We start from the raw sequence: 24,791 nt of genomic DNA, 5'->3' as shown, positions 1-24,791 counted from the left end.
AATAACGACAGGTATTTCTAATCTTTTTGCTTTTAACTGGGCAGAGAGAGTGTGGGAAGGAAACACTTTTGTTGCCAGATTTTCATTTGGGAGTAGAAACTTTTAAGTCGAAGTGGCCAACAGCTGGCCTGCGAGGTGATTTTATGTGACCCCTGTCTAGATAAAATACAGTTTATTAAATTAAATGTGTGATCATTATTTGAGCTATTAATTCTAACAGCAGACTTCCTGATCAACAAACTAGTTAAACTCATTGTTTCTTGTAGTATAGTAAAAAATAATTTAGCATGTACCCACATACAACCTTTTCGAGCACAAAATTGCTCATTAAGTTTGTTATGGGCATTTTTTTCCACCACTTTGTTGGGAAATTTATCTGTTCTGACCTGTGTATTTGTAGCGGAATGCATATTTGGTGTTCTGCTCACTGTGACATAACTTTTCTTAAGTGGATGCAAACTCACTATGGCACTCATAACTCCCAACGACTAGACTATAGAGATCCGAATAAGTGTAAATGGCAAAAACATGTTGTATTAGATAGTGTGGTTCCTATTGTGCCTTTGACTGAAAGAGTTTCACACCCAGACTCTATGATTGCTTGCACCAAAAACTTCTTCTCTAACAGAGAAGCAGTTATCTCTCTAAATTTTGAGATGACAGGTTGATGGCATTCCGCTTTGCACCAGATTGGAACTTCTGCAAACCAAACCACAGATATTCTTGTTAATGAAGGTAACTTAAGCAATAAGAATACGTGTATTGCAAATCTGGCGCAATTTAATTTTATAGGGGTACGAACCATTAGGCGATATTGCATGCACATCTACAGGCAGTCTACCTGGTTCATGCAAAATTGATCCCTATTATCTTGGTACCATCACATGTTTTCTCATTCCAGGCGCCCCTTTGGAGTGGATAGTAAATACAATTCTCCTCTGTGGTGGTTGAGTGGTCATAGTGATGGACTCACATCGTGAGGACCTGGGTTTGAACCCCACCGTCACCTTACAGCCGAAGTGGGTTTTCTATGGTTTCCAACTTGAGGCGCAAATGCAAGACGATCTCCCCCTTAAAAGTCTCGCCAGAGACAGCATCAGGCCTATAACATGCTACGCATGTCTCTAACTGCCAACGAACAAAACAGTTCTGAACAACTATTTATTACTATTATTAAGACATACATTAGTCAAGACATTAACTCAAGGAAACCCTTCACTAGCAGGAAAAATGCAAAGTATACTTATGGTGAAGTTGCCGGGGTGGAAGTGACACTCGACTATGGTCATCAGGAAATGATGCTCCACCACAGATGTCAGTAGAATCACACATGGAACTCTGTGACAAACCGAAGGCGTTGACAAGGAGGCGGTATCAGATCACAGACAATGGCAGAGCCATACATGGAATTTGGCGATCAAGCAGTGGAATCAGATATACGAATATCATGACAAACCAAAGGCGTTGACGAAGAGGCAACATCAGATTGCAGACATTGGCAGAACCATATGTGGAATTCGGCGATCAAGCAGTGGAATCAATTGATGGACATCGTGACGAACACAGGACGTTGACAAACCGGTAGCATCAGATCACGGATATCGGCATCATACGAGGAGGCTGTATCAAATCATGGTTATAGACTAAGCCAGCCAACACCAGATCGCAGTCGGAAGATCTGCAGAGGTATTAAGATCGAGAACGAGCATTAGACATTCTTGAAGAGCAACTGACGGGAATGTCGGACCAGCCGAGTTCGGTTGACTTACGAGTTTAGCGCTACTTGAGACTGAAGATCGATTTGAAGCACGGACGTGATTATATATAGCTTCCAAATCACTCAGCATGCAAATGAGGAGCAACACACATGCATCGCCATCAACATCAGCATTCTAAGTGGTATGTTTGGAACATCTGTAAGTAACAAAAGTTTGTTTTTAGTCAACAGAAACAACTTGTTATAAACATACAGCATGAGATAGACGTAACACAATCTCAATAATAAAACATAACATATGCACTATTATTACATGAGTAAAGGTCAGGCGAGAGCCAACAAAGCCATGTTACAAATGGCACAATTATTCAATCATTACACTTCACTCATAGTTAGAAAAACTGATGGCAGATGACGGCTCTACACATAACACACATCACACAGAAACAAACTTCACATCAGGAGCACTACATGTACACGCACATTCTAACATGTGGCAATTCTTTAGTAGTTCCGCAGAGGAATATGGATGAGGTGCATGTGTGGTTCAGTAGTGGTAAATACTATCCATGTGGCTGGCTTTCTAGCAAGCTATTTACCTTGATAATAAAACTCTTTCAAGTGTACCAGTGCATGAATCAATTCATTGCAATAACCCTGTGCGATGCAGGGGATTCTGTTATAGGAGGGGTGCCAAAATCAGGTATGGGGGGGGGGAAATAATTGCAAATTTAAAAAAAAAGTGTTTCCGAAAAATTTAAACTATGAATGTAGGGGATAGAACAATTTGTAGAATAATCTGTATTTTTGTGGATTAGCTACTACTACTTTACTGCATACCAACTCCGGTGATATTGCCATACAGTAATTTTCTACCAATTGAGTTGGGTTGAAAATGAAGGCACTATCTATCAGTGGTCACTTTAGGTTCAGTAGGGAAGGAATTTGTTGTCTATGTTCTTTACCAGGATTTAACCCACAGACCTGATGGTAGCGTTCATGGTGGTAGATGAGTACCTTACCACTGCACCTTTTGGGCGCTATTGAAACTAGCTGGAAACACAACCAGATAAATATTGAGTAAGTGTGAGTTTTTGAAGTGAGTGCCTGAGTAGCACAGTGGTAGATGGTCCATGGGTTTGAATCTGGGCATTGAACTTGCCGTATGGCGATATATGACCAGAGTTGGTATGCGATAAAGTAGTAAAATGGTTTTGAAAACACAGTAGTACAAAGTACCAGGTAAAAGTTTAATGACTAAAGTGCCTGTTTTTCTTCACATTACTCATGAAATATACAAATCTGGGTTTTCCAGGTCATTTTACTGGTGCAGCCCGCAATGCTGCAGCTCTCCACCGTGTTAGCCCCCCTGAAACAAAGAAGTTAACCAACCATGCTTTGAATTGATAGCTAAATAATTACTTTTTTTGGAACTTTTTTTCTGAGTTAACCCAGACATTTTTATTTATTTTTAACTGGCTATAATACCCGGCGCTGCCCAGGTTTTCTTCAATGAGGCTTTTTTGGATCACGTGATATATCCCTCTTCCTTTGAGGGACATACAAACCGTTAACCAATATGTTGACTTCCTATCCCCTCCCCCCAAACTTCAAGTTATCCATCTGCTTGTTTTTGCTTCAAAAATGCTTAATTAAAGCTATGGAATTTCTTTGTACTTTACAAGCTCATAATTAATTTTAAAACATCCTAAACTATATGAATTTATGCAGTTGAATATTAAAAGATAATGCGGAGACAATTTTCATGTGTTTCAATTCATATCAATTCATTTTTTTAAAGGGTCACTAGGTATTTCAATTCCCCCCCCCCCCCAAACTTAAAGTTATTCATCTACCTGTTTCTGCTTCAAAAAATGCTTAATTAAAGCTGTGGAATTTAGGCGATGTACTTTTTACGGGCACATATAGTTAACTTTAAAACATCTTAAAGTACATGAATTTATGCAGTTGAATATTAAAAGACAATATGAAGACATTACATTAATTTTCATGCTTGAGAAGATATAAATAAAAAGCTGAAATCAATGTTATTGCATGGATATCCAACTCAAATGTAGGTCTGGCTAATTACTTCATATTTAATTTTCTGCGCTTCATATCTCTAAGTAAACTTAGTACAGTGGAACTTTGGTTAACGAGCGGTTCAATTAACAAGCAAAAATTTTGAAAAAGTTTTGATTCGATTAATGAGCGATGATTCGCAATATGAGTAAAAATTTCGCTCTTTGACCCGGAAACCGTTTGCAATTCATTTAACGCTGGCCATGAAAGCCTCAGACAATATTTCGCTCTTTATTTATTGTCACTGTAACATTACTTTGGGCCTCCCGTGGTGTAGTCCTAGATCTAGTCATTTTGAAATCTTTATTCCTTTTTGTAATGAATGGTTTGTGCGGTCCTTACATAACGTTATCACAACTGAGCTTATGGTTTTTCGCTTTCGTCCGCACGCATACTACTGTGGAATTGTAGGTAATATTCTCCCCCACAGTCTCCAGTCAGCATACCTTGCTCGAAAAATGAACACCCGTGTACAGGCTTGACTGGTTAGGATACAAAACTAGATGTCGCATTGTAACCACGAGTATGAGAGCTTGGAGTTTTTTGTTTTTTTAAATATAAATTCCGCTTGGCCATGAGATGACTGTAGTCAAACTGATGGACCTCCATTGCCTGCAACAACATCGTATGGAGGGTATCTTTTCTGAGGAAGAGAAAAGTGCCTCACTTCAAAAAAGATGAGAGAGATGTGTAAAATGCTGGAATCTGTGCAAAATTCTATAGAAAAGAACCAATCAAATAAAGCTGTAGCAGTATGTGAGAAATGAATCTGTCCAAGGAAAATGCAAACTCCCCATTTTTGAGAAATCTTAAAAAGGAGGCAACAGCAAGTGTCATTAGATACGTTCTTTTTCAAAGTCGGACAAAGGGAATAAGTTTGCAGAAAAAAGTGGGACCCAAAACACTAGTCCTCCTCCCCTCTCTGTCGTCGTTTAGAGTAAGTTAATATGTAAATATTATCACATTGCATGTTTATTTATGACGTTATTATATCATATATATATATTTTATCTTATTATTTATTATATTATTATTATTATGCTGTATTATTGAATGAAGCCATTTTTATTAGTCACTTTTATGTGAATGAATAATTGTGGAATAAATTATGCAAATTTCCATTATTTTCTATGGGGAAGTTTGATTTGAATAATGAGCTCATTGGGAACGAATTAAGCTTGTTAACCGAAGTTCCACTGTATTTCAAAAATTCAGAAATCAATACAATTTTTTAAATTATTGATATGGTGGAAAATCCACTAAATTTCCGCATTTCTACAGTGAAATCGGCAATTTTAACACTTTTTATGGGGATTATCCTTTGTCTGACCCTCAAAGTGATGCTGATTATGATTCTGATGTCTTCAAAAAGCTCTCATTACTGGGAGGATTGGAAATTTACCAAATCATTATAAAGGCATAAACTATTATACATATACTGGCAGCATTAAAGAAGTGACAAACCATTTTGTAAAGGCATATACACGTATGAAATGCATTACGAGGGAACCACGGTAACTGAAGTAAACGTTCCGAAAGTGATTGTTGAGGCCCAAAAACCATTGTTGCGTGCAGTTTTCAGCCCATTTCGTGCATTTGCTCTGCTCTGACGAACTTTTAAAGTAGCCTATATCATTCAAGTTAGGTCCCATTTGGTATATATGCCAAATTTAGTGACAATCGATTAAAAATTGTAGATTTGTATAGAGAACATACACGCACACATGCAGACAGAAAATCAATTTCGTATATACATTACAATTTGAGATACTCTATTATTTTGGTAGTATTTTTTCACAAGAGCTTTGAAATGAACCAAGTTTTGTTCCTCAATTTATAAGAAGGAAAATGATTGTTTTGAGAGTCATGTAAAGTAATTGAGAATGTAATGAAGTAACGTGAGAATGCTGTCTGTATATGGAATAGGGGAGGGGTCTTTTGGAAAAGAAAATGAGAATGAGATTTTATTACTCTCGAACCATATTAGGGTTTACCCACTTAGAGATGTTTTCTTGGACTGCAGTACATTTGGAAAGAGATGTTTTGCAGGCACAATCCTTTTGGAAAAAAAGTTTGTTGTCTCCTCCAGGAATTGAATCAGAGTTCTTGCATACTGAGCAAGTGCACTAACCAATACACCCTAGTTAATATTACCCAATTGTGGTCCTTTTTGCCATGTTTTTTCCCTCACTTTTTCTGCCTTTGATCATCAGTGTATGTCATTTTGCAGAAAATGAAAGAATTCAAAATTTTTAAACATTTTGCCACTTGTTAAATCCCCTGCAAATAATTCTCATTCTTTTTTCACTGGTCTACATATAATAAAAATTTTAATAGATAAATGGACAAAAAAGTTTGAAATCTTATTGAATCTTTCTTTTTGTGTTTCATAGAGCTGTGGTTCAAGTTGTGTGAGTGCCGCATTAAATTTCAAAAACTTCTTCTTGCTAGTAATAGAATGCCCCAATTCAATGATTGGAATGAGTTCAAAGACAAGTCTGATGATATGTATCGAAAAGACCTTACCAGAGGTGCGCTTTTTATTTTATTTCTTTCAACTTATCTAGGAAAAAATGGTAAGTGAAATGAACTGATTTTGATATTGTGTTTGAATTTTTTCTTGTTATAGACCTGTCAATGCTTACATGAAATTGGAATATATAAATATTTTTATGACAATACATGGTTTACATCATTTTATAAATTTTCATTAGATGTTAAAAAAATTAATATTGGATTGATTACTTGAGTTTGTTGAAGTCACAAAAGTAGTCAACACAGTATTGCTGTATTAACAGTTTATGAATTAATCATTCACAGTTGCTACAAAATACAGCAATACCTAAAAATTATGTAATAGGTGGGATTGACGACCGCTGCGTAAGTTGACGCACATAACTGTGGCTTAATAGGCACCAACTTTTTTTTAAAAAATCTGCATTGATGTTATCTGTCATAATAATCTAACAACTCTGGACTTTTTACTTTCTTTATAATTTTGGCTTGATTGAATTGTGCTAGGATTGTGTTTCAAATCATAATTTAAAATTAGATTATTCCTGATTTAAGTAAGAAGTAAAAACTTGAGATTTGTTGAATTAATGTAAAGATTGTTTACATTAGTAATTATAAAAAAAATAGTTTGCGAATGATAATAAGTCTGTGACAGCTATTCCAACACAATGGCACCAATATATTTCCAAAGACAATCTTCAAAAAGTTAGAAGTAACCCAACCAATCAATTGCCATCACACTGACTCTCAATTAATAATACCCAAGTGCAGCCAATAAAGAAGTCACCTAGAAGTTGATAAAATCATAAGCAGGTCAGTGAGATTACATGATCACTTGTTAGCCATTTCTTCCTCTAATGAAGATACCCAACTTTTATTTGCCATTTCCATTGCTTATAGGGTTTCACATGAATGCTAGAACTTTCCACTATTGCTGAAATTTCTTCTCCAGCCTGGCTTTAAGAAAATGCCTAGAAACATGGCTAATTAAAGGTTCTAAAAACATGGCAAATATTCTCATCATTTATAATAAATTTTGCAAAAATATGAAATGCACCGATCTCTATTTTTATTTATTTTTATTTTCTTGCAGTCTGGAAAAAAATGAAGCGACTTCTTTCTTGTTTTGTTGATTTTCAAACTGAGCTTCTAAAGTCCAACGTTCCTTCAGTTGAAAAACATGGCGAGAAAAAAGATATGCAAGACAGGTGAATTTTTTGCTATTTTTCTTAATTTCAGAGATATTAGTGTTCTTTCCACTGGACTTAGCCTTATGCATTGGTGCAAGGAAAAATAATGCATATGATATGAGTGAAAGAAGCATATGAGTGAACAGCATTTAAATTATAAATATATCTATGACCATATATCTATACCTTTGACCAGCAGTGCATAAAATTGTCTTATAACTGAGAGAAATACAGTGGAACTTTGGTTAATGAGCAATTTGCATAACAAGCAATTCACATAATGAGCAAAAATTTGAAACAAATTTTGACTTGGTTAACGAGCGATGATTCACATTACAAGCAAAAAGTTTGGGCTTTGTTTATTTATTTTGACTGAACTGTGGATTTTTTTTTTGTTTTTGCCCACACGTGTTATGGAATTTTGGTAATATTCTTCTCTACAGTCTCTCCGGTAAGCGTGCCTCACTCGGGAAATTAACACACGTGCGAGTGTGAATTCTGGAGAACACTGTGGGCTGATTGCAATATTAAATGTGACATTGAGGGGCTAACTGATGAACAGGAGCCACTACTTGTAGAAGAGATTGTGTGCTTAGGGAAAACCATGGACTGGAAGTGCATGAGGATGGCATTCAAGAACTAATGGTGAAAAATGTCTAGAAGTTGACTGTAGATGAAGTTATGGATCTCTTTTGCACGTACCAGCAAGAGTTCATGGATGGTATCTCATCTGAGGAAGAGAGAAGTAAGAAGTCTCTTTCTCTCATAAAATGAGATTAGAGAGATGTATAAATGTGGGAATATGTGCAAAACTCTGTAAAAAAGAACCACCCAAATATAGCTGTAGCAGTGTGCGAGCGATGAATCTGTCCAGTGAAAACTGTCATTTCCTATTTCCCAGAAATCCTAAATAGGAGGAAAAATCAAGTGGCATTGGATAAGGTTCTTTTTGAAATTCACGTAAAAAGAATAAGTTTGCAAACAACAGTGAAAGTGTAAATCATCCTAAACGATAGTCCTCTTCTCTCTCGTCATTTAGAGTAAGTTAATTTGCAAACATTATTGTATTGTATGTTTAACTATGGATATTATGTTTAAAGGGGAGCAAGAGCTGCACCAATTGTGCCAAACTGCACCAAAACGGTTTGCTACATGGTGTGCCAAAGCGCTGAATACTTGTTCATTTGCGCCAATTCTTGTTTGTGGTTCGCAGAGGTACCGCTAATGCACTGTAGTGCGTCAAATACCCGGAATTCGGGAAAAAGAAGCATGTGAAAATTTTGTTCATGGGACGCGTTCATTCCGAGACAAGGAAAAAAATACAGAGGTGGAAAACTTCTATTTTTTCACTTCCCGCCATCTACCACAATCACATTATCTCGTGACCTTGGAAAGTAGTTCTACTACCTTGAAGTACAAAATCCTGTACTGTTATTGGTATAACCCGCGGGCAATCAAAGTCCCTGAATGAATATGCCAAATTTTCCGCTTTCTGAGAGCGTTTTTTCTCCTGCAGGTTATACGCCGTGAAATAACGGTAATTTCGCGAACAGGGGTGGCTCAAGGAAAAAAATCTCTGCCCATGCAGAACATATTTTGGTGCTACTGGCCACATTTTTTTTTTTGGTAGACAAATCTTTTTTCACCCTTTCAACTTCATTTGGCACCCCTTCTACAGCAGCTATCAATATGGCCTCACAGTCTGCCCCTGCATTAGTGGTGGTGGTACGCTCTTAAGTCTTGACAATAGTCAAAGGAAGGAGTTTCATTTCAGTAATGCATGTTTTAGTAGTGACAGAGATAAGATACTTCAGAAAAAATTTAAATGGACTTTAATTTGGGGAGAAATATTTATTTAGAATTATTTGTTCAAAAAAAAAAAAAAAAAAAAAAAAAATAAATATATATATATATATATATATAATTGGCAAAACTTTTGGCATTTCACAGAAAAATTACTCCTTATATTGCAGTTGTTGTTAATTTTTAGTTCTGCTCCCTTTTCGAAATTTCTGCTCCAAAAATGAAATTTTGCTGCTCCAAAATGGATGAGGGGCGCTTGCACCCCTGAAAAGTTAATTTCCCTTCATTTATGGTTATAGCAGCATTTCTCAACCTATTGTCTATGATGATGACCCAGGTGGGTCTGCAGACAGACTTGATAAATTAATTGTAATTGAATAAAATTATATTCAATTGTTTAAATTTATATGAGGGTTTTCATAATTCAAATTGGACCTCCATACTTTTAATTACTATATCTTATCACAAAAAATACGGGAAACTGATTTTGAATTCTAATTGTAGTTAAAAAGTGATTTTTAAAAAAATTGTTAATTATAGTCGAATTCTGTTATAATGAACTCCAAGAGACCGGAGAAATACTTTGTTATAACGAAATTTTGTTATAAAGGAATTCCAGGTTTTCGCATTATTCCTATGTAAACTTATCTGGGGAATTAGGAAAGAGTTTGCTATAAAACAAGATTTTTTTTTCTGGCTTTAATGTATTCGTTAAAATAGGATTTGACTGTATTGCTGAAGCGCTGGGAAATGAACTTTTGCAAACCACTGTAGACAAACATGTGTTTCACTAGCAAACGTTCATCATGAGGTGAGTATATTTTGTTGAAAGAAATGCTGAAAATTGGGATCTTTTAAATCGGCAAAAAAAGGACAGCCAATTGCCACCAAAAAATTTGACAAAATCACCAGTTGTTGCTAGAATTGTTGAGTAATTTCTGATGAGTGGGAAATGAAGGGGTTGCTGGAATCATAATGAATTGTTGTGTAGTTTGGGAGGAAACATGTTGAATACAATTACACAACGTTTCCTGTATGTCCTGATTCAGCATTTTTTAAATAATCGTTTGCCGTAGAGGTATGGTTTTAATTAAAAAAATGCTCTCAAAATGTGTTCAGAAATCACTCTGTACCAGTTTCAAGAGTGAAAATACAGTATTTCACAAAATAAAAAAAATGATTTCTGAATGGATTTTGAGCTTTTTTTTAAATTAGAACCGTACCTCTATGATGAATAGTGATTAAAAAAAAGCTGAACCAGAACTTACAGGACATCCTGTATGTGATGGGTATTTATAAATTGTAGCCATGATTATCATGTTATCATAATGTAATTTATAAGTTATGAAAACTATCTCTATTCATGATTTTAGTAAAGATTATAAATTCAAACAACAAGGAATTCAATTCTTCATTGAAAAAACTGAACAATTGTATAGTGAAAGTCAAAATGGCCAAAAGTAATTGAATCTAAGCAAGTGGTTCAGTAAAATACGCGACAAATGCAAGCGCTTATGTTGTAAAGTAATGGTCTGTCGAATTGTCTTAGACATATTGCCGGTTCTTGGGTACAGAAAGGTTGAGAAACGCTGAGTTTAAAATGGGGCAAAATATCCAACTGAATTTTGTTAACCCACTTATTAATTATAATTTTTTTTGCCGTATAAATACATTTATTTGGAAATATGTCTAAAACAGCATAAATTTGGTGGTGCAGTATGATCATGCTGTGCTTCTCGATGCAACAATAATTCTTATACAGATTTTTATCTGGATTCTTGTTTTGTCTGTAAAAGTATTATTATATTGAGATTTTACTTTATTAGTTGTGCAAATGAAAAAAAAAACCGATTGTTCAAATTATTGTAGAATTGCAGTTCATCATTGTTTACATACAATAGTACTTACGAGTACTGATCACGAATTTGTTTGGTTGGACCAAGTTCTTCTACCTGAAAAAGGTATTATTTGACAAAAATGTTGACATAAAGCAAAATTTGGGATAATAATAAAGGGAGTGGGGGGGGGGGAATATTTTGCATTCACCTTAACTATTTCATTAGTATTACGCTTGCAACAATAGCTGCTTACAGTGCTGATGAATTAATTCATCATGGATTTTACGTTGAAATATTGGTTTACTAATTCTTCCATCTTTGAAAGCTCATTTGGAAGGACTGAGTCCATACCCCATGAACTGTGTGAAGACATTCTCATTCCTTTCCAGTCTTGCTGGGACTGCTGTTGCTGATGTGGAGACATCCAGCGACACAACAAAACTTGCAATGTGAGTGAGAGCAGCTTTTCTTGTCCTCGTAGCTTTATTTCCATTTGGCTCAATAGTAATGAGAATCCCAAGAAGGGGAGGGGGAACACAGAAATTTCAATTCGATCAGAATTGTATAGATATCCACACTGCAACCACCCTTTTTGAAAGCGAACACAGAATCCTCAAAACAATAACATTCTAAATCATACTTAATAAAACCATCAGCACCAATGTGCCAATCATGAGCATGAACACTATTTTAAAGAAATTCTCCAAGTTAGATAATTGTTTTTTTTTAAACTTAAATTCTCATGTTTGTTATTTGAATGAATTATTTGCAATTTATAATCGTGTTGTTTCTTGGACTAAAATCTCGGAATTTCTTAGTGACGAAGAAATTCTGAGTGAGGAATTAAGTGGCTCAGAGGCTGGAGAAGAAGAAAAGTCAGAGAGTTTGACAATTAATGAAGCTCACATACCATATTCAACGTCTTTGAAAAGGAAATGCTCAGAAGAATATTATAGTGACTTTATTGCAAAACGACATGAAACTCTTGAAACATACAGGTAAAGTATGATTATTGTACAGTCAGCACTTGTTTTTATGAACTCGTATGGACTTCAGATAAAATTTTCCCTTTTTTTTGTTTTGCTTTGCTTTCCTCTTCTGCAAGAATATTTTCTCATTGTCCTGAACCTAAGCCAACACGCAGGATCTTATATTATCTTAATCATGGCAATAAGTTTATTATGGTGCTCAATCTTTAATTTGATGTTTTCAATTAAGATGGTGTTATTTATTATTTTTTATATTTTTGTTCTTTCAAAGATTCTTCTTGTCACTGCTAATATGAGCAAATATGTTTCTTTCATTTCTCAGAATTAAAAAGTTGTATTTATATAACCTGAATACATGTATTGACAACAAAATCATTTGATTTCAATTTTGCAGAAACTCAGTTATTCAAGTGTGGGATCAAAAAACTAAATTGACTTCAGGTCGTATTACACAGAAGTCTTTCAACATGTTCGACCAAACAACAGTCGTGGATCAAATAAAACAGGCATGTAATGTTTTAATACAATCATACTCGTTTTTTTTAAATTCATTTACGAGTTAAAGTTATATGTTATGTTCACATTTTTTAGATGCAAGTTTTTTTCGTTTTATAGTGTAATTAAGGAGATGAGTGGATTATTTTTAGCACAGTAGCTGGTGTATTATCTCCCAAAAGCCTGGGAGATAATACACCATTACCACATATATGTGATGCAATCCTCATTCATGACTTTGCTTAAGATTCAGAATGTAGTGCAAAATTAGAAAATGCAGTAAGAATGACAAATTTTGAACATGGAATTATTTAAATTATGGAACATTGACACTTGGGGAGAGGTGAAAACGGAAACTGGTATCACCTATATTCTCATGATTATTTATTTATGGAGTACAGTTATCTCACAAAATTTTCTATTTTGGACTACAATTTCAAATTTGCAACATATACTGATTTTTTTAGCATAAAAATGAGTGAAGAAAATTCAAATTTTTGGGAGTACAAACAACAATGATAGTTGGCTTTGACTATATAAAAATAGACATTGGAACAGCTTTGGTATAAGGGACAGGTTGGCGATTTTTGGCGACTTTTTTTTCCGACGTCAAATATGTCCAACGGTCCGAGAAAAAGTCGCCAGACACTACGCGCGCCAGAAAAAAAAAATAGCCAGCATAGAAAACAGCAAAAAACAATAAAAACAAATGGTATAAACAAAAATGAGCTCTGGATTGTTTAAAAAATAAAACTGTGGATAATAACAAATCAATCAGGGTTTAAATAAAACACGGACTGTTGTAAATAACAAATCAATCAGGGTTTAAATAAAACCCGGGCATTGTTTAAATAATAAATCGATCAGGGTTTAAATAAAACCTGGCCATTGTTTAAAATAAAGCCAAAGCCCGGACCGTTGTTTAAATAATAAATCGATCAGGGTTTAAATAAAACCCGGCCATTGTTTAAATAATAAATCGATCTGGGTTTAAATAAAGCCCGGACCGTTGTTTAAATAATAAATCGATCTGGGTTTAAATAAAACCCGGCCATTGTTTAAAATAAAGCCCGGACCGTTGTTTAAATAATAAATCGATCAGGGTTTAAATAAAACCCGGGCATTGTTTAAATAATAAATCGATCTGGGTTTAAATAAAGCCCGGGCCGTTGTTTAAATAATAAATCGATCTGGGTTTAAATAAAGCCCGGACCATTGTTTAAATAATAAATCGATCTGGGTTCAAATAAAACCTGGCCATTGTTTAAAATAAAGCCCGGACCATTATTTAAATAATAAATCGATCAGGGTTTAAATAAAGCCCGGGCATTGTTTAAATAATAAATTGATCTGGGTTTAAAATAAAGCCCGGACCGTTGTTTAAATAATAAAGCGATCAGGGTATAAATAAAATACGGGCACTGTTTAAATAAAGGGAAAAAAAAGGGATCAATACAACCTCACCAGCGACGAAAATGTAATTCAAACACTCGGAACAAGCACAAACGACAAAATGGCTGTACAGCTGTTTGAAAAGATGCGCTAAACAACTAACGTCGCCTGGCAGAATTTTCCAGAACAGCGACAACCCAGCAGAACAACACCGAACCAGAGTGTGGCAACTTATCGCCGGAAAAAAGTCGCCAATTTGGCGTGTCCCTTATACCAAAGCTGTTCCTAGACATGTTGCCACACTGACATAATAATAATAAATAGAATGATAATAAACAGTGGAAAAAGGGTCGCTACAAATGTTTACCAAGTGTATGTAGGGGGTTGTCACTGTGGTGGTCGAGTGGTCATATTGACGGACACGCATTGTGACATTCCGAGTTTGAATCCCACCATTGCCACAGTGGTGGTCAGCTGAAGTTTGTTTTTTGTGGTTCTCAACTTTGAGGTGTGAATGCGAGTCAATCTCCCCATTAAAAAGTTTCACCACAGAAAGCAGCAGGCCTACAAACGCTGCAAATATTTAATCATTACACTTCACTTCTGAAATATAAATTGTAGCACTGAAAAACCAGACACAACGCTAGATACACACTCAGACTGTTAGGTACACACTCAGACTATTAGGTACACACACTTACACTTCTGACACAACTCACTAGGTAGTAAATTGCCCATAGATGGTGATGAACCTGAGTTGTGCTCAGTTTGAAAGAAAGAAAGGTGTATGTATAGTTGAATAGTTGTAGAAAGTAGAGATGGGACGAGTAGTGATTTCACCAAATAACTGAATACCAAATATTTAGCAAATTTCTTTTCCAAATAAATGAATACCAAATATTTAGCAAATTTCTTTTCCAAATAAATGAATACCAAATATTTAGCAAATTTCTTTTCCAAATACCAAATATTCAGTAGCCAAATATAAATTTTCTTAACATTCATCACAATTATAAATAAAATTGGTGTTCTTAATTGAAAATAAAATTGGTGTTCTTAATTGAAAATAAAATTATAGGTAATTTTAGATGATTGATATTGAATTTAAATTGTGCAATATATTTAAGTAAGTATTGAAGAACTGTTAATTGAAAAATTTTTATTGCCATGATACTGACGATCAAATTCAATGATGATATGTATTTTATTACAGAATTAATATTACAGAATCAATTTTTTTTTCAACACTTGTTACAATTTTACATCTAATCAAGAAAATGTCAACCACTATTCACTCTCATCTAGTAATGCATCACAAAATTCACGACTTATTTTACCTCTTTAGATTTTCTTTGCTCTTTCAGTAGCTCAGTACATATCTTGTCTAGGTACATCCAGTGCCACAACTAGGGGAAGGGAGTAGGCGGGACCTAGTGACCCCAGGCGCTAGACCAGAGAGGGTGTAACCTCTCCGTCAACATTACAAAGGGGCATCAAAATGTGTGTGTGCTTGCCCCGGCAGACCAAGCATCTAGTTGCAGCCCTGGGTACATCCTTTAGATTCTATTTTGAATTTTTTTTGTTCTTATTCTAGAAATTTGCCTTGACATAACCCTTTCATACCTGAGTATTTATGTTTTGGAATTTTCAAAATGGTTTTGCGATACTAAAAAAAGCATTAAAAACATAAATGTCAGTAAATCTTTATTTTTCAATTTTTTTCTCAAATTTTTAATTAATTTTTTTCTGAAGAAAGAATTCATCTTGTTCAAACTTTTTCAGCTAAGATGATGCAGAGTATATTCATCTTTACATACAATTTTTTCCAGAACTTTATTGCTAAATTTTATGTAATAAATCACACTTTTCCCAGAGGCACTTTCTCCTGTAAGCCAGCTTAAAAACCCCCTGAAAGTTCAACTTTAAGTGCTGCCCTCCGATGAAAGCCTCTAAAGTCCATGTTCACCATACATATGCAACTCAAAACGTACACAATCCTTTAAGTCAGGGATTGACTCCCTTATGTAAAAAAAAATACAAAAATTCTACAGAGAGAAAAAGCAACCCGCACATTTAATATATACCAGGGTCTGAAAGGGGTAGTCTCACTTTCATAGAAAGGAATTTCGACCACACATTATAATTAGTAAATTTTTAATTTTTTGAAAAAATTCAAATTAATAACTTTTAAAAACTAAGTTTGATACACTTAGAGATTTACTTAAATATTCAGCCAAATACCTAAGCATTATTTGGCTGAACTGAATATTTGGCAAAAGGGCTGAATAGCAGCAGAATGTTTGACCCATCTCTAATAGTAGGTAACAGTTTGAATAAATTGACTACACATGACATTCAATGCAACAAATGATACCTACTAGCAAAAAGGTGTTAGATTATTTTGTCCATCTGAAATAACACATACATCATCTTTGAACCCAGATTTATTATTTGGTAAGCTTTTTCAAATGATGTGTCACAAGATTAACTCTTTTAAATGCAAAAAGTGCTGCTACTTGAACTTTGTAGAGGCTGCCATTCAGACCCTTTCATACATAATCTTTTTAGTATAGTGGATGCTGAGATATTTTAGAAACAAACCTCCTGATATCACTGACAGAAAGCAAAGATTAAAGGAAGAAGATGTAAAGACCACTGCAATGTTAGCTTTTAATTGATTACTTTAATACTTATTCTCATGATGAAACTTTTTTTTCCCCTCAAAGTTTACATATCTCTAGAGATGATGCAGGGGTTCTGTGTCTAAGTATGCTATCATTTCATATATAAAAGATACGTATATATACAGTGAAACTAGAAATGTGAGGCAAGAATATTCTCCTGGATGTAAAAATCGGAGAATAGTCGAGAATATTCATTTTTCTTTTAAATAATGAAATTGTTTCTACTAATTTGGTTTATATTACGAAATATAAACTAGTCTTCATTGCCTGAAAAATTTAAAATAAAGCAATTTTTGACATAATTCCCCCCCCCCTTCATGACAACTTCTAGTTCGAGAATATTCTCAGAATATTCTCTTGGTCATTATGAGAGGTTTTTAAAGTTTGGTTATGAAGATTTTAGAAACGTTGAGATTAAAACCTTAAAAATTATTTTATAATTATATAAATTTTCAGAAATAAGTTAAAAACAAAAAATTAAACCAAAGTTGATTGATAAAGGAAGCTATTCTCCTTTCACCTATCACCATCATTTAAAAGTTGTGCAATTCAGCCATGTTGGTGTAATTTTCTTGCTTCCAAACTTTAATATCTTGGGCTACAAACTTTTGACGAGAACAGAGGATTTTTGAGAATATTCTCTTGAAGGACTAAGGACTACTATTACAAATTACTAGAGAATATTCTTATAGAAAATAATAAGAATTATTCTCAAGTTAGAGATTATTTATTATAATACATGTTATATTACACATGTTATTGAGAATACTCTCTGGAAGGACTTCTATAACTGAAGACTGGTCTCATCAAGGAGAATATTCTCTGGAAGGACTATTATTAATATGACTTGAGAATAATTCTTATTATTTTCAATAAGAACATTCCCCAGTAATTTATGAAAGTAGTCCTACCAGAGAATATTTTCCTAAATATTATTTTGGAGAATTTTACATCTCTAAGTGAAACCTTGATCCAAAAATATTCTGCGAGGCAAGAAAAATTATCATTGTAGAGATCATTAGATCAAGAGCCATCATCATCATCATGTGCACCCAAATTTATAATGTTGCAAACATCTTTTGTAAATCTTCATTGTTAGTACCATCAGCAAACGCATTTTAAAGAGCGCAAAAAACTTCAATTAATTAGTTGATTAATAAAATTCATTCAGATGTACTGCCCCTGTAAAGAGGTTTACCGTATTGCATTTTTGTGTCTTGCAGAAAAAAGGGTAATACTAACAGCTTTATCATTTTTGTTGATCGTGTAGTATAAAACACTGATGTTATTAGACACTCTAGGAATAGGAAGCATGAAAACAAGTGATGAAGTTAAAATGAAATTCAAGACTATTTTGACCGAAATATAAAAAAAATATTGTTGTGAGAGAGTTAAATTGTGTGTTAAATCTTCACTTGTAATTTTCTTTTTATTTCGAAGATTTTATCAGACAAGCAAAGACTTATCAAAAGAACTCAAATCAAAAGAGCAGATTACCAGGTCCTTGGAAAAGATGACAGCTCCACAAAACAAGAAGAAAACAATACGGTGGCTGAAAATGTAAACATTTTATGTTATTCAATTTTTTTGGGATATATTTCCTCCCTCCTTTTGTTGTAATTAGGTACTTGTATATATAAATCAGATGTTAATTGAAATTGTTATACATGTCACTTAATGAGCAGTTCAGTTATTTTGAAATTGTGTATTCTGAACTTCACAACTCTTTTCCATTTACAGAGTCCTTCCAAATAGAATTAATTCACTATGCAGTTAAAAGAAAAATATAAAGTTGCTCTCTCTGAAAATAAAGAATCGGACAGACATGGTGTATTGATAACTACAGACTCTTCATAGCAGACAGGGATAGATGTTATATATTGAGGGGCGAGGGCATGGCAGTCACAAACAAAACTTCAGAAAAACACCTACATATATACAGTCTAACCCTGCTATAGTGTCCTTATTGTAGCGCCAACCCTGCTTAGTGCCACAAATTTTCAGTGAACAAATCTTGTGTATAGGGATTATAATATAAAAAATCCTGTTTAAGCACCAATTTGTTATAATGCAAACTATTTAGAATTATACAAAGTAAATGTATCATTTACTAAGAATTTTCACAACATTTCATCTCCCATCATTCTGCTTTTCTTTGAAAAGAAGTTGAGGGTTTATTCTTTTCATTCCACTGGTATTATTGGTCAGCATTAAGCAATTATTATTGGTACAGTTTATGACAACAAATGACTTCAAGAATAAAGAAGGGGGGTTCTTAGAAAGCACATTGGATACCTAAACACATGTTGGGACCAAAAGAAACAACATATGCAACAAAACAGATTTATTGATTAGGGAAAGTTTACAGTGAGAGTACTGTATCAGTTTGTTCAAGGTTTCCAAGAAAAGTTTTTCAACAGTGCATATTTTCACTCGCTGGTCATTACATTTCAAGTGGTATCATCTCCACGATTTGCTCCATTCAAATCATGTTAGAAAGAGTTGTTCTTTCAATATGTGAAAAATGGGAAATTTGTGATTATAAAACTGGTACGGACCAAAAAAGGAGCAATGACACTGTTATTTCCGTTTGTTTATTTTGTTTTTGTACTTATAAACTGTGTTGCTAAATTTATGCAGAATCAGAATAATTTTTGAAAGTTAAGTGTATGTTTTTCCTGATAAGTTTCTATCAAGAAATATTTAAGTAATTGCACAGCTTTTATAATTTTACGAATTTTCTCATCTTAAAATTGAATGCATATAAAATAGGTTATGTTATTTATCGAATAACACTAGTAAAACAATGAGATACAGTAGCTTGTAATAAACATGTGAATTTATGTAATGGAGCTTCTCTGAAACACTATTTCGACTATGATCTGATATAATGCCAAACTTGGTATAGCACCAAAATTTTCTTTGAGATGGATGGTGGTAGTACAAAGGGGTTTAATTATTTTTATATTTTACATTATATTATATGCACTGAAATTCCTATATAATGATACAGCGGACCACAAAAAATAATAATTACTATTATAATGCAGACCAAAAAAACCAGATTATTGTATCAAGAGGCAGCATTATAATCATGCGTGTGCAGAAAAACAATAATCTTGAATATTGGTCAGGCTCTACATTTTCCGTATATGTCTGCGCAACCATGTTACAACAGATATGAATATGCTTATTGGTTATATATCTATCAAAGTATGTTTCTCATGTCTGTGTGTGTGTGTGACACATATGTGAATGTGTGTAGACATGATTCCACCTTAATAAATAAAATAAACGTGTAGGATATGTATTTCGTTTTCTTTTTATCTTCATTGGTACTTACATGACCTTGATATTTCTTTTTTTATAGACCTTTCAAAAAAGCATTGCTAATGAGAAGGAACATGATCCAGAAATATTTGATGATGAAGATTTCTATCGACAATTGCTTAAGGATATAATTGAAAGCAAGTCAGTTAGCATTGATCCTGTTATGTTTGGGTAAGCTTTGAATTTGGTAGTATTGTTTTACTTTATCTGATTTTTTTCTTGTTTATATAAAGTACGCAGGGTTTGTACGGGCCAGGAAAAACCCATAAAACCTAGAATTTTCGGGGGAAAAAGAGTTTTATGTAAAAAGTTAGGGAAAATAGTTCATTTTTGTTCCAAAACCTGGAAATTTCTGACAACAGACCAAGAAATTTGTCAAGCTATTGTATAAAGTAAAAAGTAGTAGAAAAAAAAATTTTTTTTTGCTCCGAAATGGAAATGGAGAATGCTAATTGTGTTCTGATAACATAGTAAATATTGATAATCTGCGAATTTTGCAATGGAATGCAGAAAGCCGTAGAAATTGCAGAGGAGAAACAAGGGTTTCGTAAGTACGTGCCGAAAAGCATTTTGCTGTGACCTTATCGTAACTGCATACAAAGTATTTCCAAATACTTATTGTAACTGCATACAAGGTATTTCCGAATACTTATCGTAACTACGCATCATAGAAAGCCATGCATAAAATGCATCACAGGAAGCTCAGTGGAGATAATTTTGTGAGTTGACTTCAGTGAGCAATACCAGATGAAGCATGTGTATATTATGATTTACATGTGGATATTTTTTATTTGAAAATGTTGAAATTAAATACTTACCCTGGAGAGGTTAGAAAACTGTTTTTTGTCTAAAATGGGTGGATAAAAACCTGAATCTTCAGTGGGCTGATTGGATTGAAGCAGTAAAAAATGACCCACATATAAAGTTTGGTGTCGGCTTTGCAGCAAACCATTCAATTTGAGCAACATGGACAGACGAACTATTCTAGAGCTATTACAAGCATTTGAAATTAGAGGAGTTTCGTAAACAACCACGTGGAGATTACTAAATTTTTCAGTTTCAGTGCTAACGTGAATGCTGATTATAAGCCAACTTGCAAAGAATTTTGATGTCCCACTCATCCTATAATAACTCAAGGATGTTGGAGGAATTTTTAAAGTAATGCTTTCAGATAGTGATATTATAAGAAAGGGGAAATTTTGTATTCCTTGATTGTGTTCCATTTTTCCATCAGTTATATTTGAAAAGCATAAATGGGTAAAAATAATGTAATAATTAATATCCTATGATTATGATGTTATGGTAATAATAATAATCAATATAAATAATTTTCTTTTAATTCAGCGAGTTATATAATTAATAATAATTAATTTTTGTTAAACTTTCCGCAAAATGTTTTCTGGATTTTTTTAAATTTTGACCATAAAACCTGGAAAAAGTCAAAGAAATTTTTTACAAAATGAGTATGAACCCTGGTCAGCCATGGTACTGCTAGCTCCCTCTTAAAGGGAGGGGAATAACTTAAATTGCCCAACTGCAATGGGTCATGTTCAGTTTTGAAAGTGACATGCTTAAGTAAAAATTTTTTTTAATTGTTGAATGATCACAAATTTACAAACATAAAGACCAATTAACAGCACAGTGCACCACAAAAGTTTAGACACTAGTTGAAATCACCCAGTATCTGAGAAATTATAATTGCAACATCACAAATGAAGTACCACTTATTGAGCATGTACTTTATTTGCAAAATTTTAAAATTAGACTATACACTTTACAGACAACATAATGACAATATATATATGCATATATAATACATAAAAACTTTTACATTCTTAAAACAGTCCTTTTCATCAATTTCATTTTGTGCTAACCCCAAAGGTAAATAAAAATAAGTAGTAATGAAAGAGAAAGGGATAAACAAAACATTCTACTAATTGTTTTTGGGTGTTAGAGTTTTTTTTCATGATGTAAGGCTGCTGTGTTTAAAGTTTCCAATCACGGTTTCACCTGCTCTAGTGCCAAGCGTCTTCAGGAGTGATGCAAAGTCCAGGATGATCCCATACTTATGTGCTTTGTAGTGTGAATTAACCAAATACTTCTTGAATGGCTTTATGTAAGTTAGGGAAAAAATGAAAAAGAATAGGGAACTATCCTCTTGGGGAATACATGGTTTATAAATATACTGAACTATTCCTTTCAAAGAAACTGAATGCCAGAACAGAATATTTTATAATGCTGGTAGACTTCCATAGTTCTAAGTAAAAGAATGCAAGTTATTGATACTATAATACCATAGTTTTTTGTGTTTTTCAATAGAATGGTTCAAAATTAAGAACTTTCTTCTATGTTATCTTTATGTAAATATAGTGAAATAGTTGTAATTAATCTTTTTCTTTTTCTGTTCAGTAAGCAACTAGAAATACAAAGAGCGAGAAGTAAAATGAAACGTAAAGTTGACACAAAAGCAAGCAAAGGGAGAAAAATTAGGTTTGTATTGTTTCTGCTCTACTCTATACCTATTTTGCTACTAAAAATGATTTTTGCAAAAGCTAATTCAGTGATAACTTTTATTGATTAGGTTTTCGTCAATCGAAAGAAAGTTTCTCAGGCGAAAGAGCAGTCATCAGTATAATTTCATTTTCTTCTCATTGTTCCCAAACCTGTAGTTGTCAGTATAAGCAGAAGGCACCTAAGTTGAATTACCGATGCTGAATCTGCAGATTAGCTATAAGTCTGTACAAATGCTGATTGACTGACTTTGAAATTCTCACAGCATGTACTCATGTTTCTTTTGCTTTTCAGGTGCTACTACTATTACTTAACTGTATAAGCACCTCATACACATTCCTGCATGGAATATATAACGAATCAGTACACGTAGAAATATGATGCTTGTGTGTACGCATGGCTTTAATGTATCTGTCATCAGAGTTGTGCTTGTTTTGTGATGTTGCCATCTGTTTTCCATATTTTAAAGTACAGATGGGAAAAGCGTGAATTTTTGTGTTATGTTAGGTGCTGCTTTTCCTTGACAGGTTCTTATGGACTTAACTGATGTTTCATGGGAATTATCTGTGAGTTTAAAAGGCTGTGATTGAACAAAAAAGCACAGATGCATTCTGTTGGTGATCTTGCTCATTTCAGTGGTGGCCATGGAACACAGAGGTTATCACATTTGTCAGAGCAAGGACATCCTGCATCACTTTTCACTAATTGTAGACATTTTGATGTTTGAATATTTATTGGCCATTATATATATAAATATATGAAGGAGAAAAAAAAACACACACACACAGAGCACTCATTAAAAGTGTTAGACTTATAATTAGCAACAAATCTTCTAATTCAACATTCAGTAATGCAACTTAGAAATTTCCTGATAATGTCAACCATGAGTGTTAAGACGCATTGAAAAGAAAATGATTTCATGAAGATGATGGTCATTTCCTCTGAGAACTTTTTTCAAAAGAATTTGTTTCTGTTTATGCCTCTATTTTATGTTATTGCGTTATGTCTCTACATTATATTGTTATATATTACATAGGTTTGATGTACATCCTAAGTTGGTTAATTTCATGGCTCCGATTATGAATACATCTATGACATCTGATGCAAAGTAAGTGGTATCTGTGACTACCCCAACTATCTGGCTCATACTCTGGTTTTCATGCAATTATATTTTGATCATGAATTTAAAAGTTTTATTTTGTATTTCATTCTTTACAGGGATGAACTATTTCTATCCTTGTTTGGGCAACGCAGAACATTACCTGCAGTAACATAAGATTTATAATTATCGCTTTTCGTTGAATTGAAAATTGCTTCTCATATTGATAATTTTTCACATGAATAAAATTTACTTTTATAACTGTTTGCTTTAAGTAGTTTTCATCATCACTCTCTCACATACACACAGCCTCTATGATCGAGATTTTGCTGCTCATGGCAAGTATTATTTCTCCAATGAAATACAACTGCAGTATTTAGAAAAGGTCTTTCAGTACAAGTCTAGAAGTAGATAGATGACGAATAATGACAAATAGAAAGTGAAATACAGTAAAACCCCTCTTTTGTGGACACTTGTGGAACAAAAAAATTCCCCATAAAAGTGGGGTGACCATATCAGAGGGGATTCCTGTTTAAATTGCATTATACAGTATTAACAATAACTTAAATGATTTTTTATTTGAATATGAATGAAATTCTGACAATATGAGGTGCGTTTAAAGTCATGAAACTACATCGCATAGATACATAATTAAAATTATAAAAGAAATCATGTACAGAGTATCCATACTGAATTTACATCTTTTGGAAAATGATCAATTTTTGTTGGGTTTTGCTGAGTATTCTAACAACTTCCAAATGTATTTAACTGCAAGACTAAAGCCAATGACTTTCCATCATTTGTGTTTACAGTATTTAATCAATGCATTGAATTCATTTGCAAGAGCATGAACCGAAATATTACGTTTTTCACTGTATTCCAGGCATAATTTTTTCTCTTAGTGATAGAGGGGGATGATTATACTAGAGATGACCATATTAAACAGCGTGGAATAATGCACAACCACAACTTGCAACACATGCATTGGCGTACGCAGGTGGGGGGGGGGGGGAGAAACACAGGAAGCATTAGCATGCTGGTGATTGGTTACTGCGAGCAAAAAAGCTTGCAAGATGTCATGAGAGGCAGAGTTTTGGGCGAAACTGAATTTTAAAGTTCATTAACGAAAAATGAAAATATTTTTTAT

General features: G+C 33.7%; 1 protein-coding gene across 1 annotated transcript in view; it reads left to right on the top strand.

Annotated features, from left to right (window-relative positions):
* The window catches only part of LOC149076714 (protein AATF-like), a 43,627-nt gene extending 19,723 nt beyond the window's left edge, over nucleotides 1–23,904 (top strand). The window contains exons 7-15 of the mRNA XM_089244341.1: nucleotides 6,193–6,330; nucleotides 7,407–7,521; nucleotides 11,963–12,142; nucleotides 12,528–12,639; nucleotides 18,145–18,264; nucleotides 20,075–20,205; nucleotides 22,444–22,524; nucleotides 23,582–23,653; nucleotides 23,764–23,904. Of these exons, the coding sequence (XP_089100467.1) occupies nucleotides 6,193–6,330; nucleotides 7,407–7,521; nucleotides 11,963–12,142; nucleotides 12,528–12,639; nucleotides 18,145–18,264; nucleotides 20,075–20,205; nucleotides 22,444–22,524; nucleotides 23,582–23,653; nucleotides 23,764–23,821 (1,007 nt within the window). The 3' untranslated portion in view covers nucleotides 23,822–23,904. The remainder of the gene's footprint in view (nucleotides 1–6,192; nucleotides 6,331–7,406; nucleotides 7,522–11,962; nucleotides 12,143–12,527; nucleotides 12,640–18,144; nucleotides 18,265–20,074; nucleotides 20,206–22,443; nucleotides 22,525–23,581; nucleotides 23,654–23,763) is intronic.
* Nucleotides 23,905–24,791: the final 887 nt, after the last annotated feature.

The sequence above is a fragment of the Pholcus phalangioides genome, unplaced genomic scaffold, assembly GCF_987345545.1.
Source record: "Pholcus phalangioides strain wild (caught in Gottingen) unplaced genomic scaffold, Ppha-v1.0 ptg000015l_1, whole genome shotgun sequence".
Taxonomy (NCBI): Eukaryota; Metazoa; Arthropoda; class Arachnida; order Araneae; family Pholcidae; genus Pholcus; species Pholcus phalangioides.
This window is presented reverse-complemented; position numbering and strand designations above follow the sequence as displayed.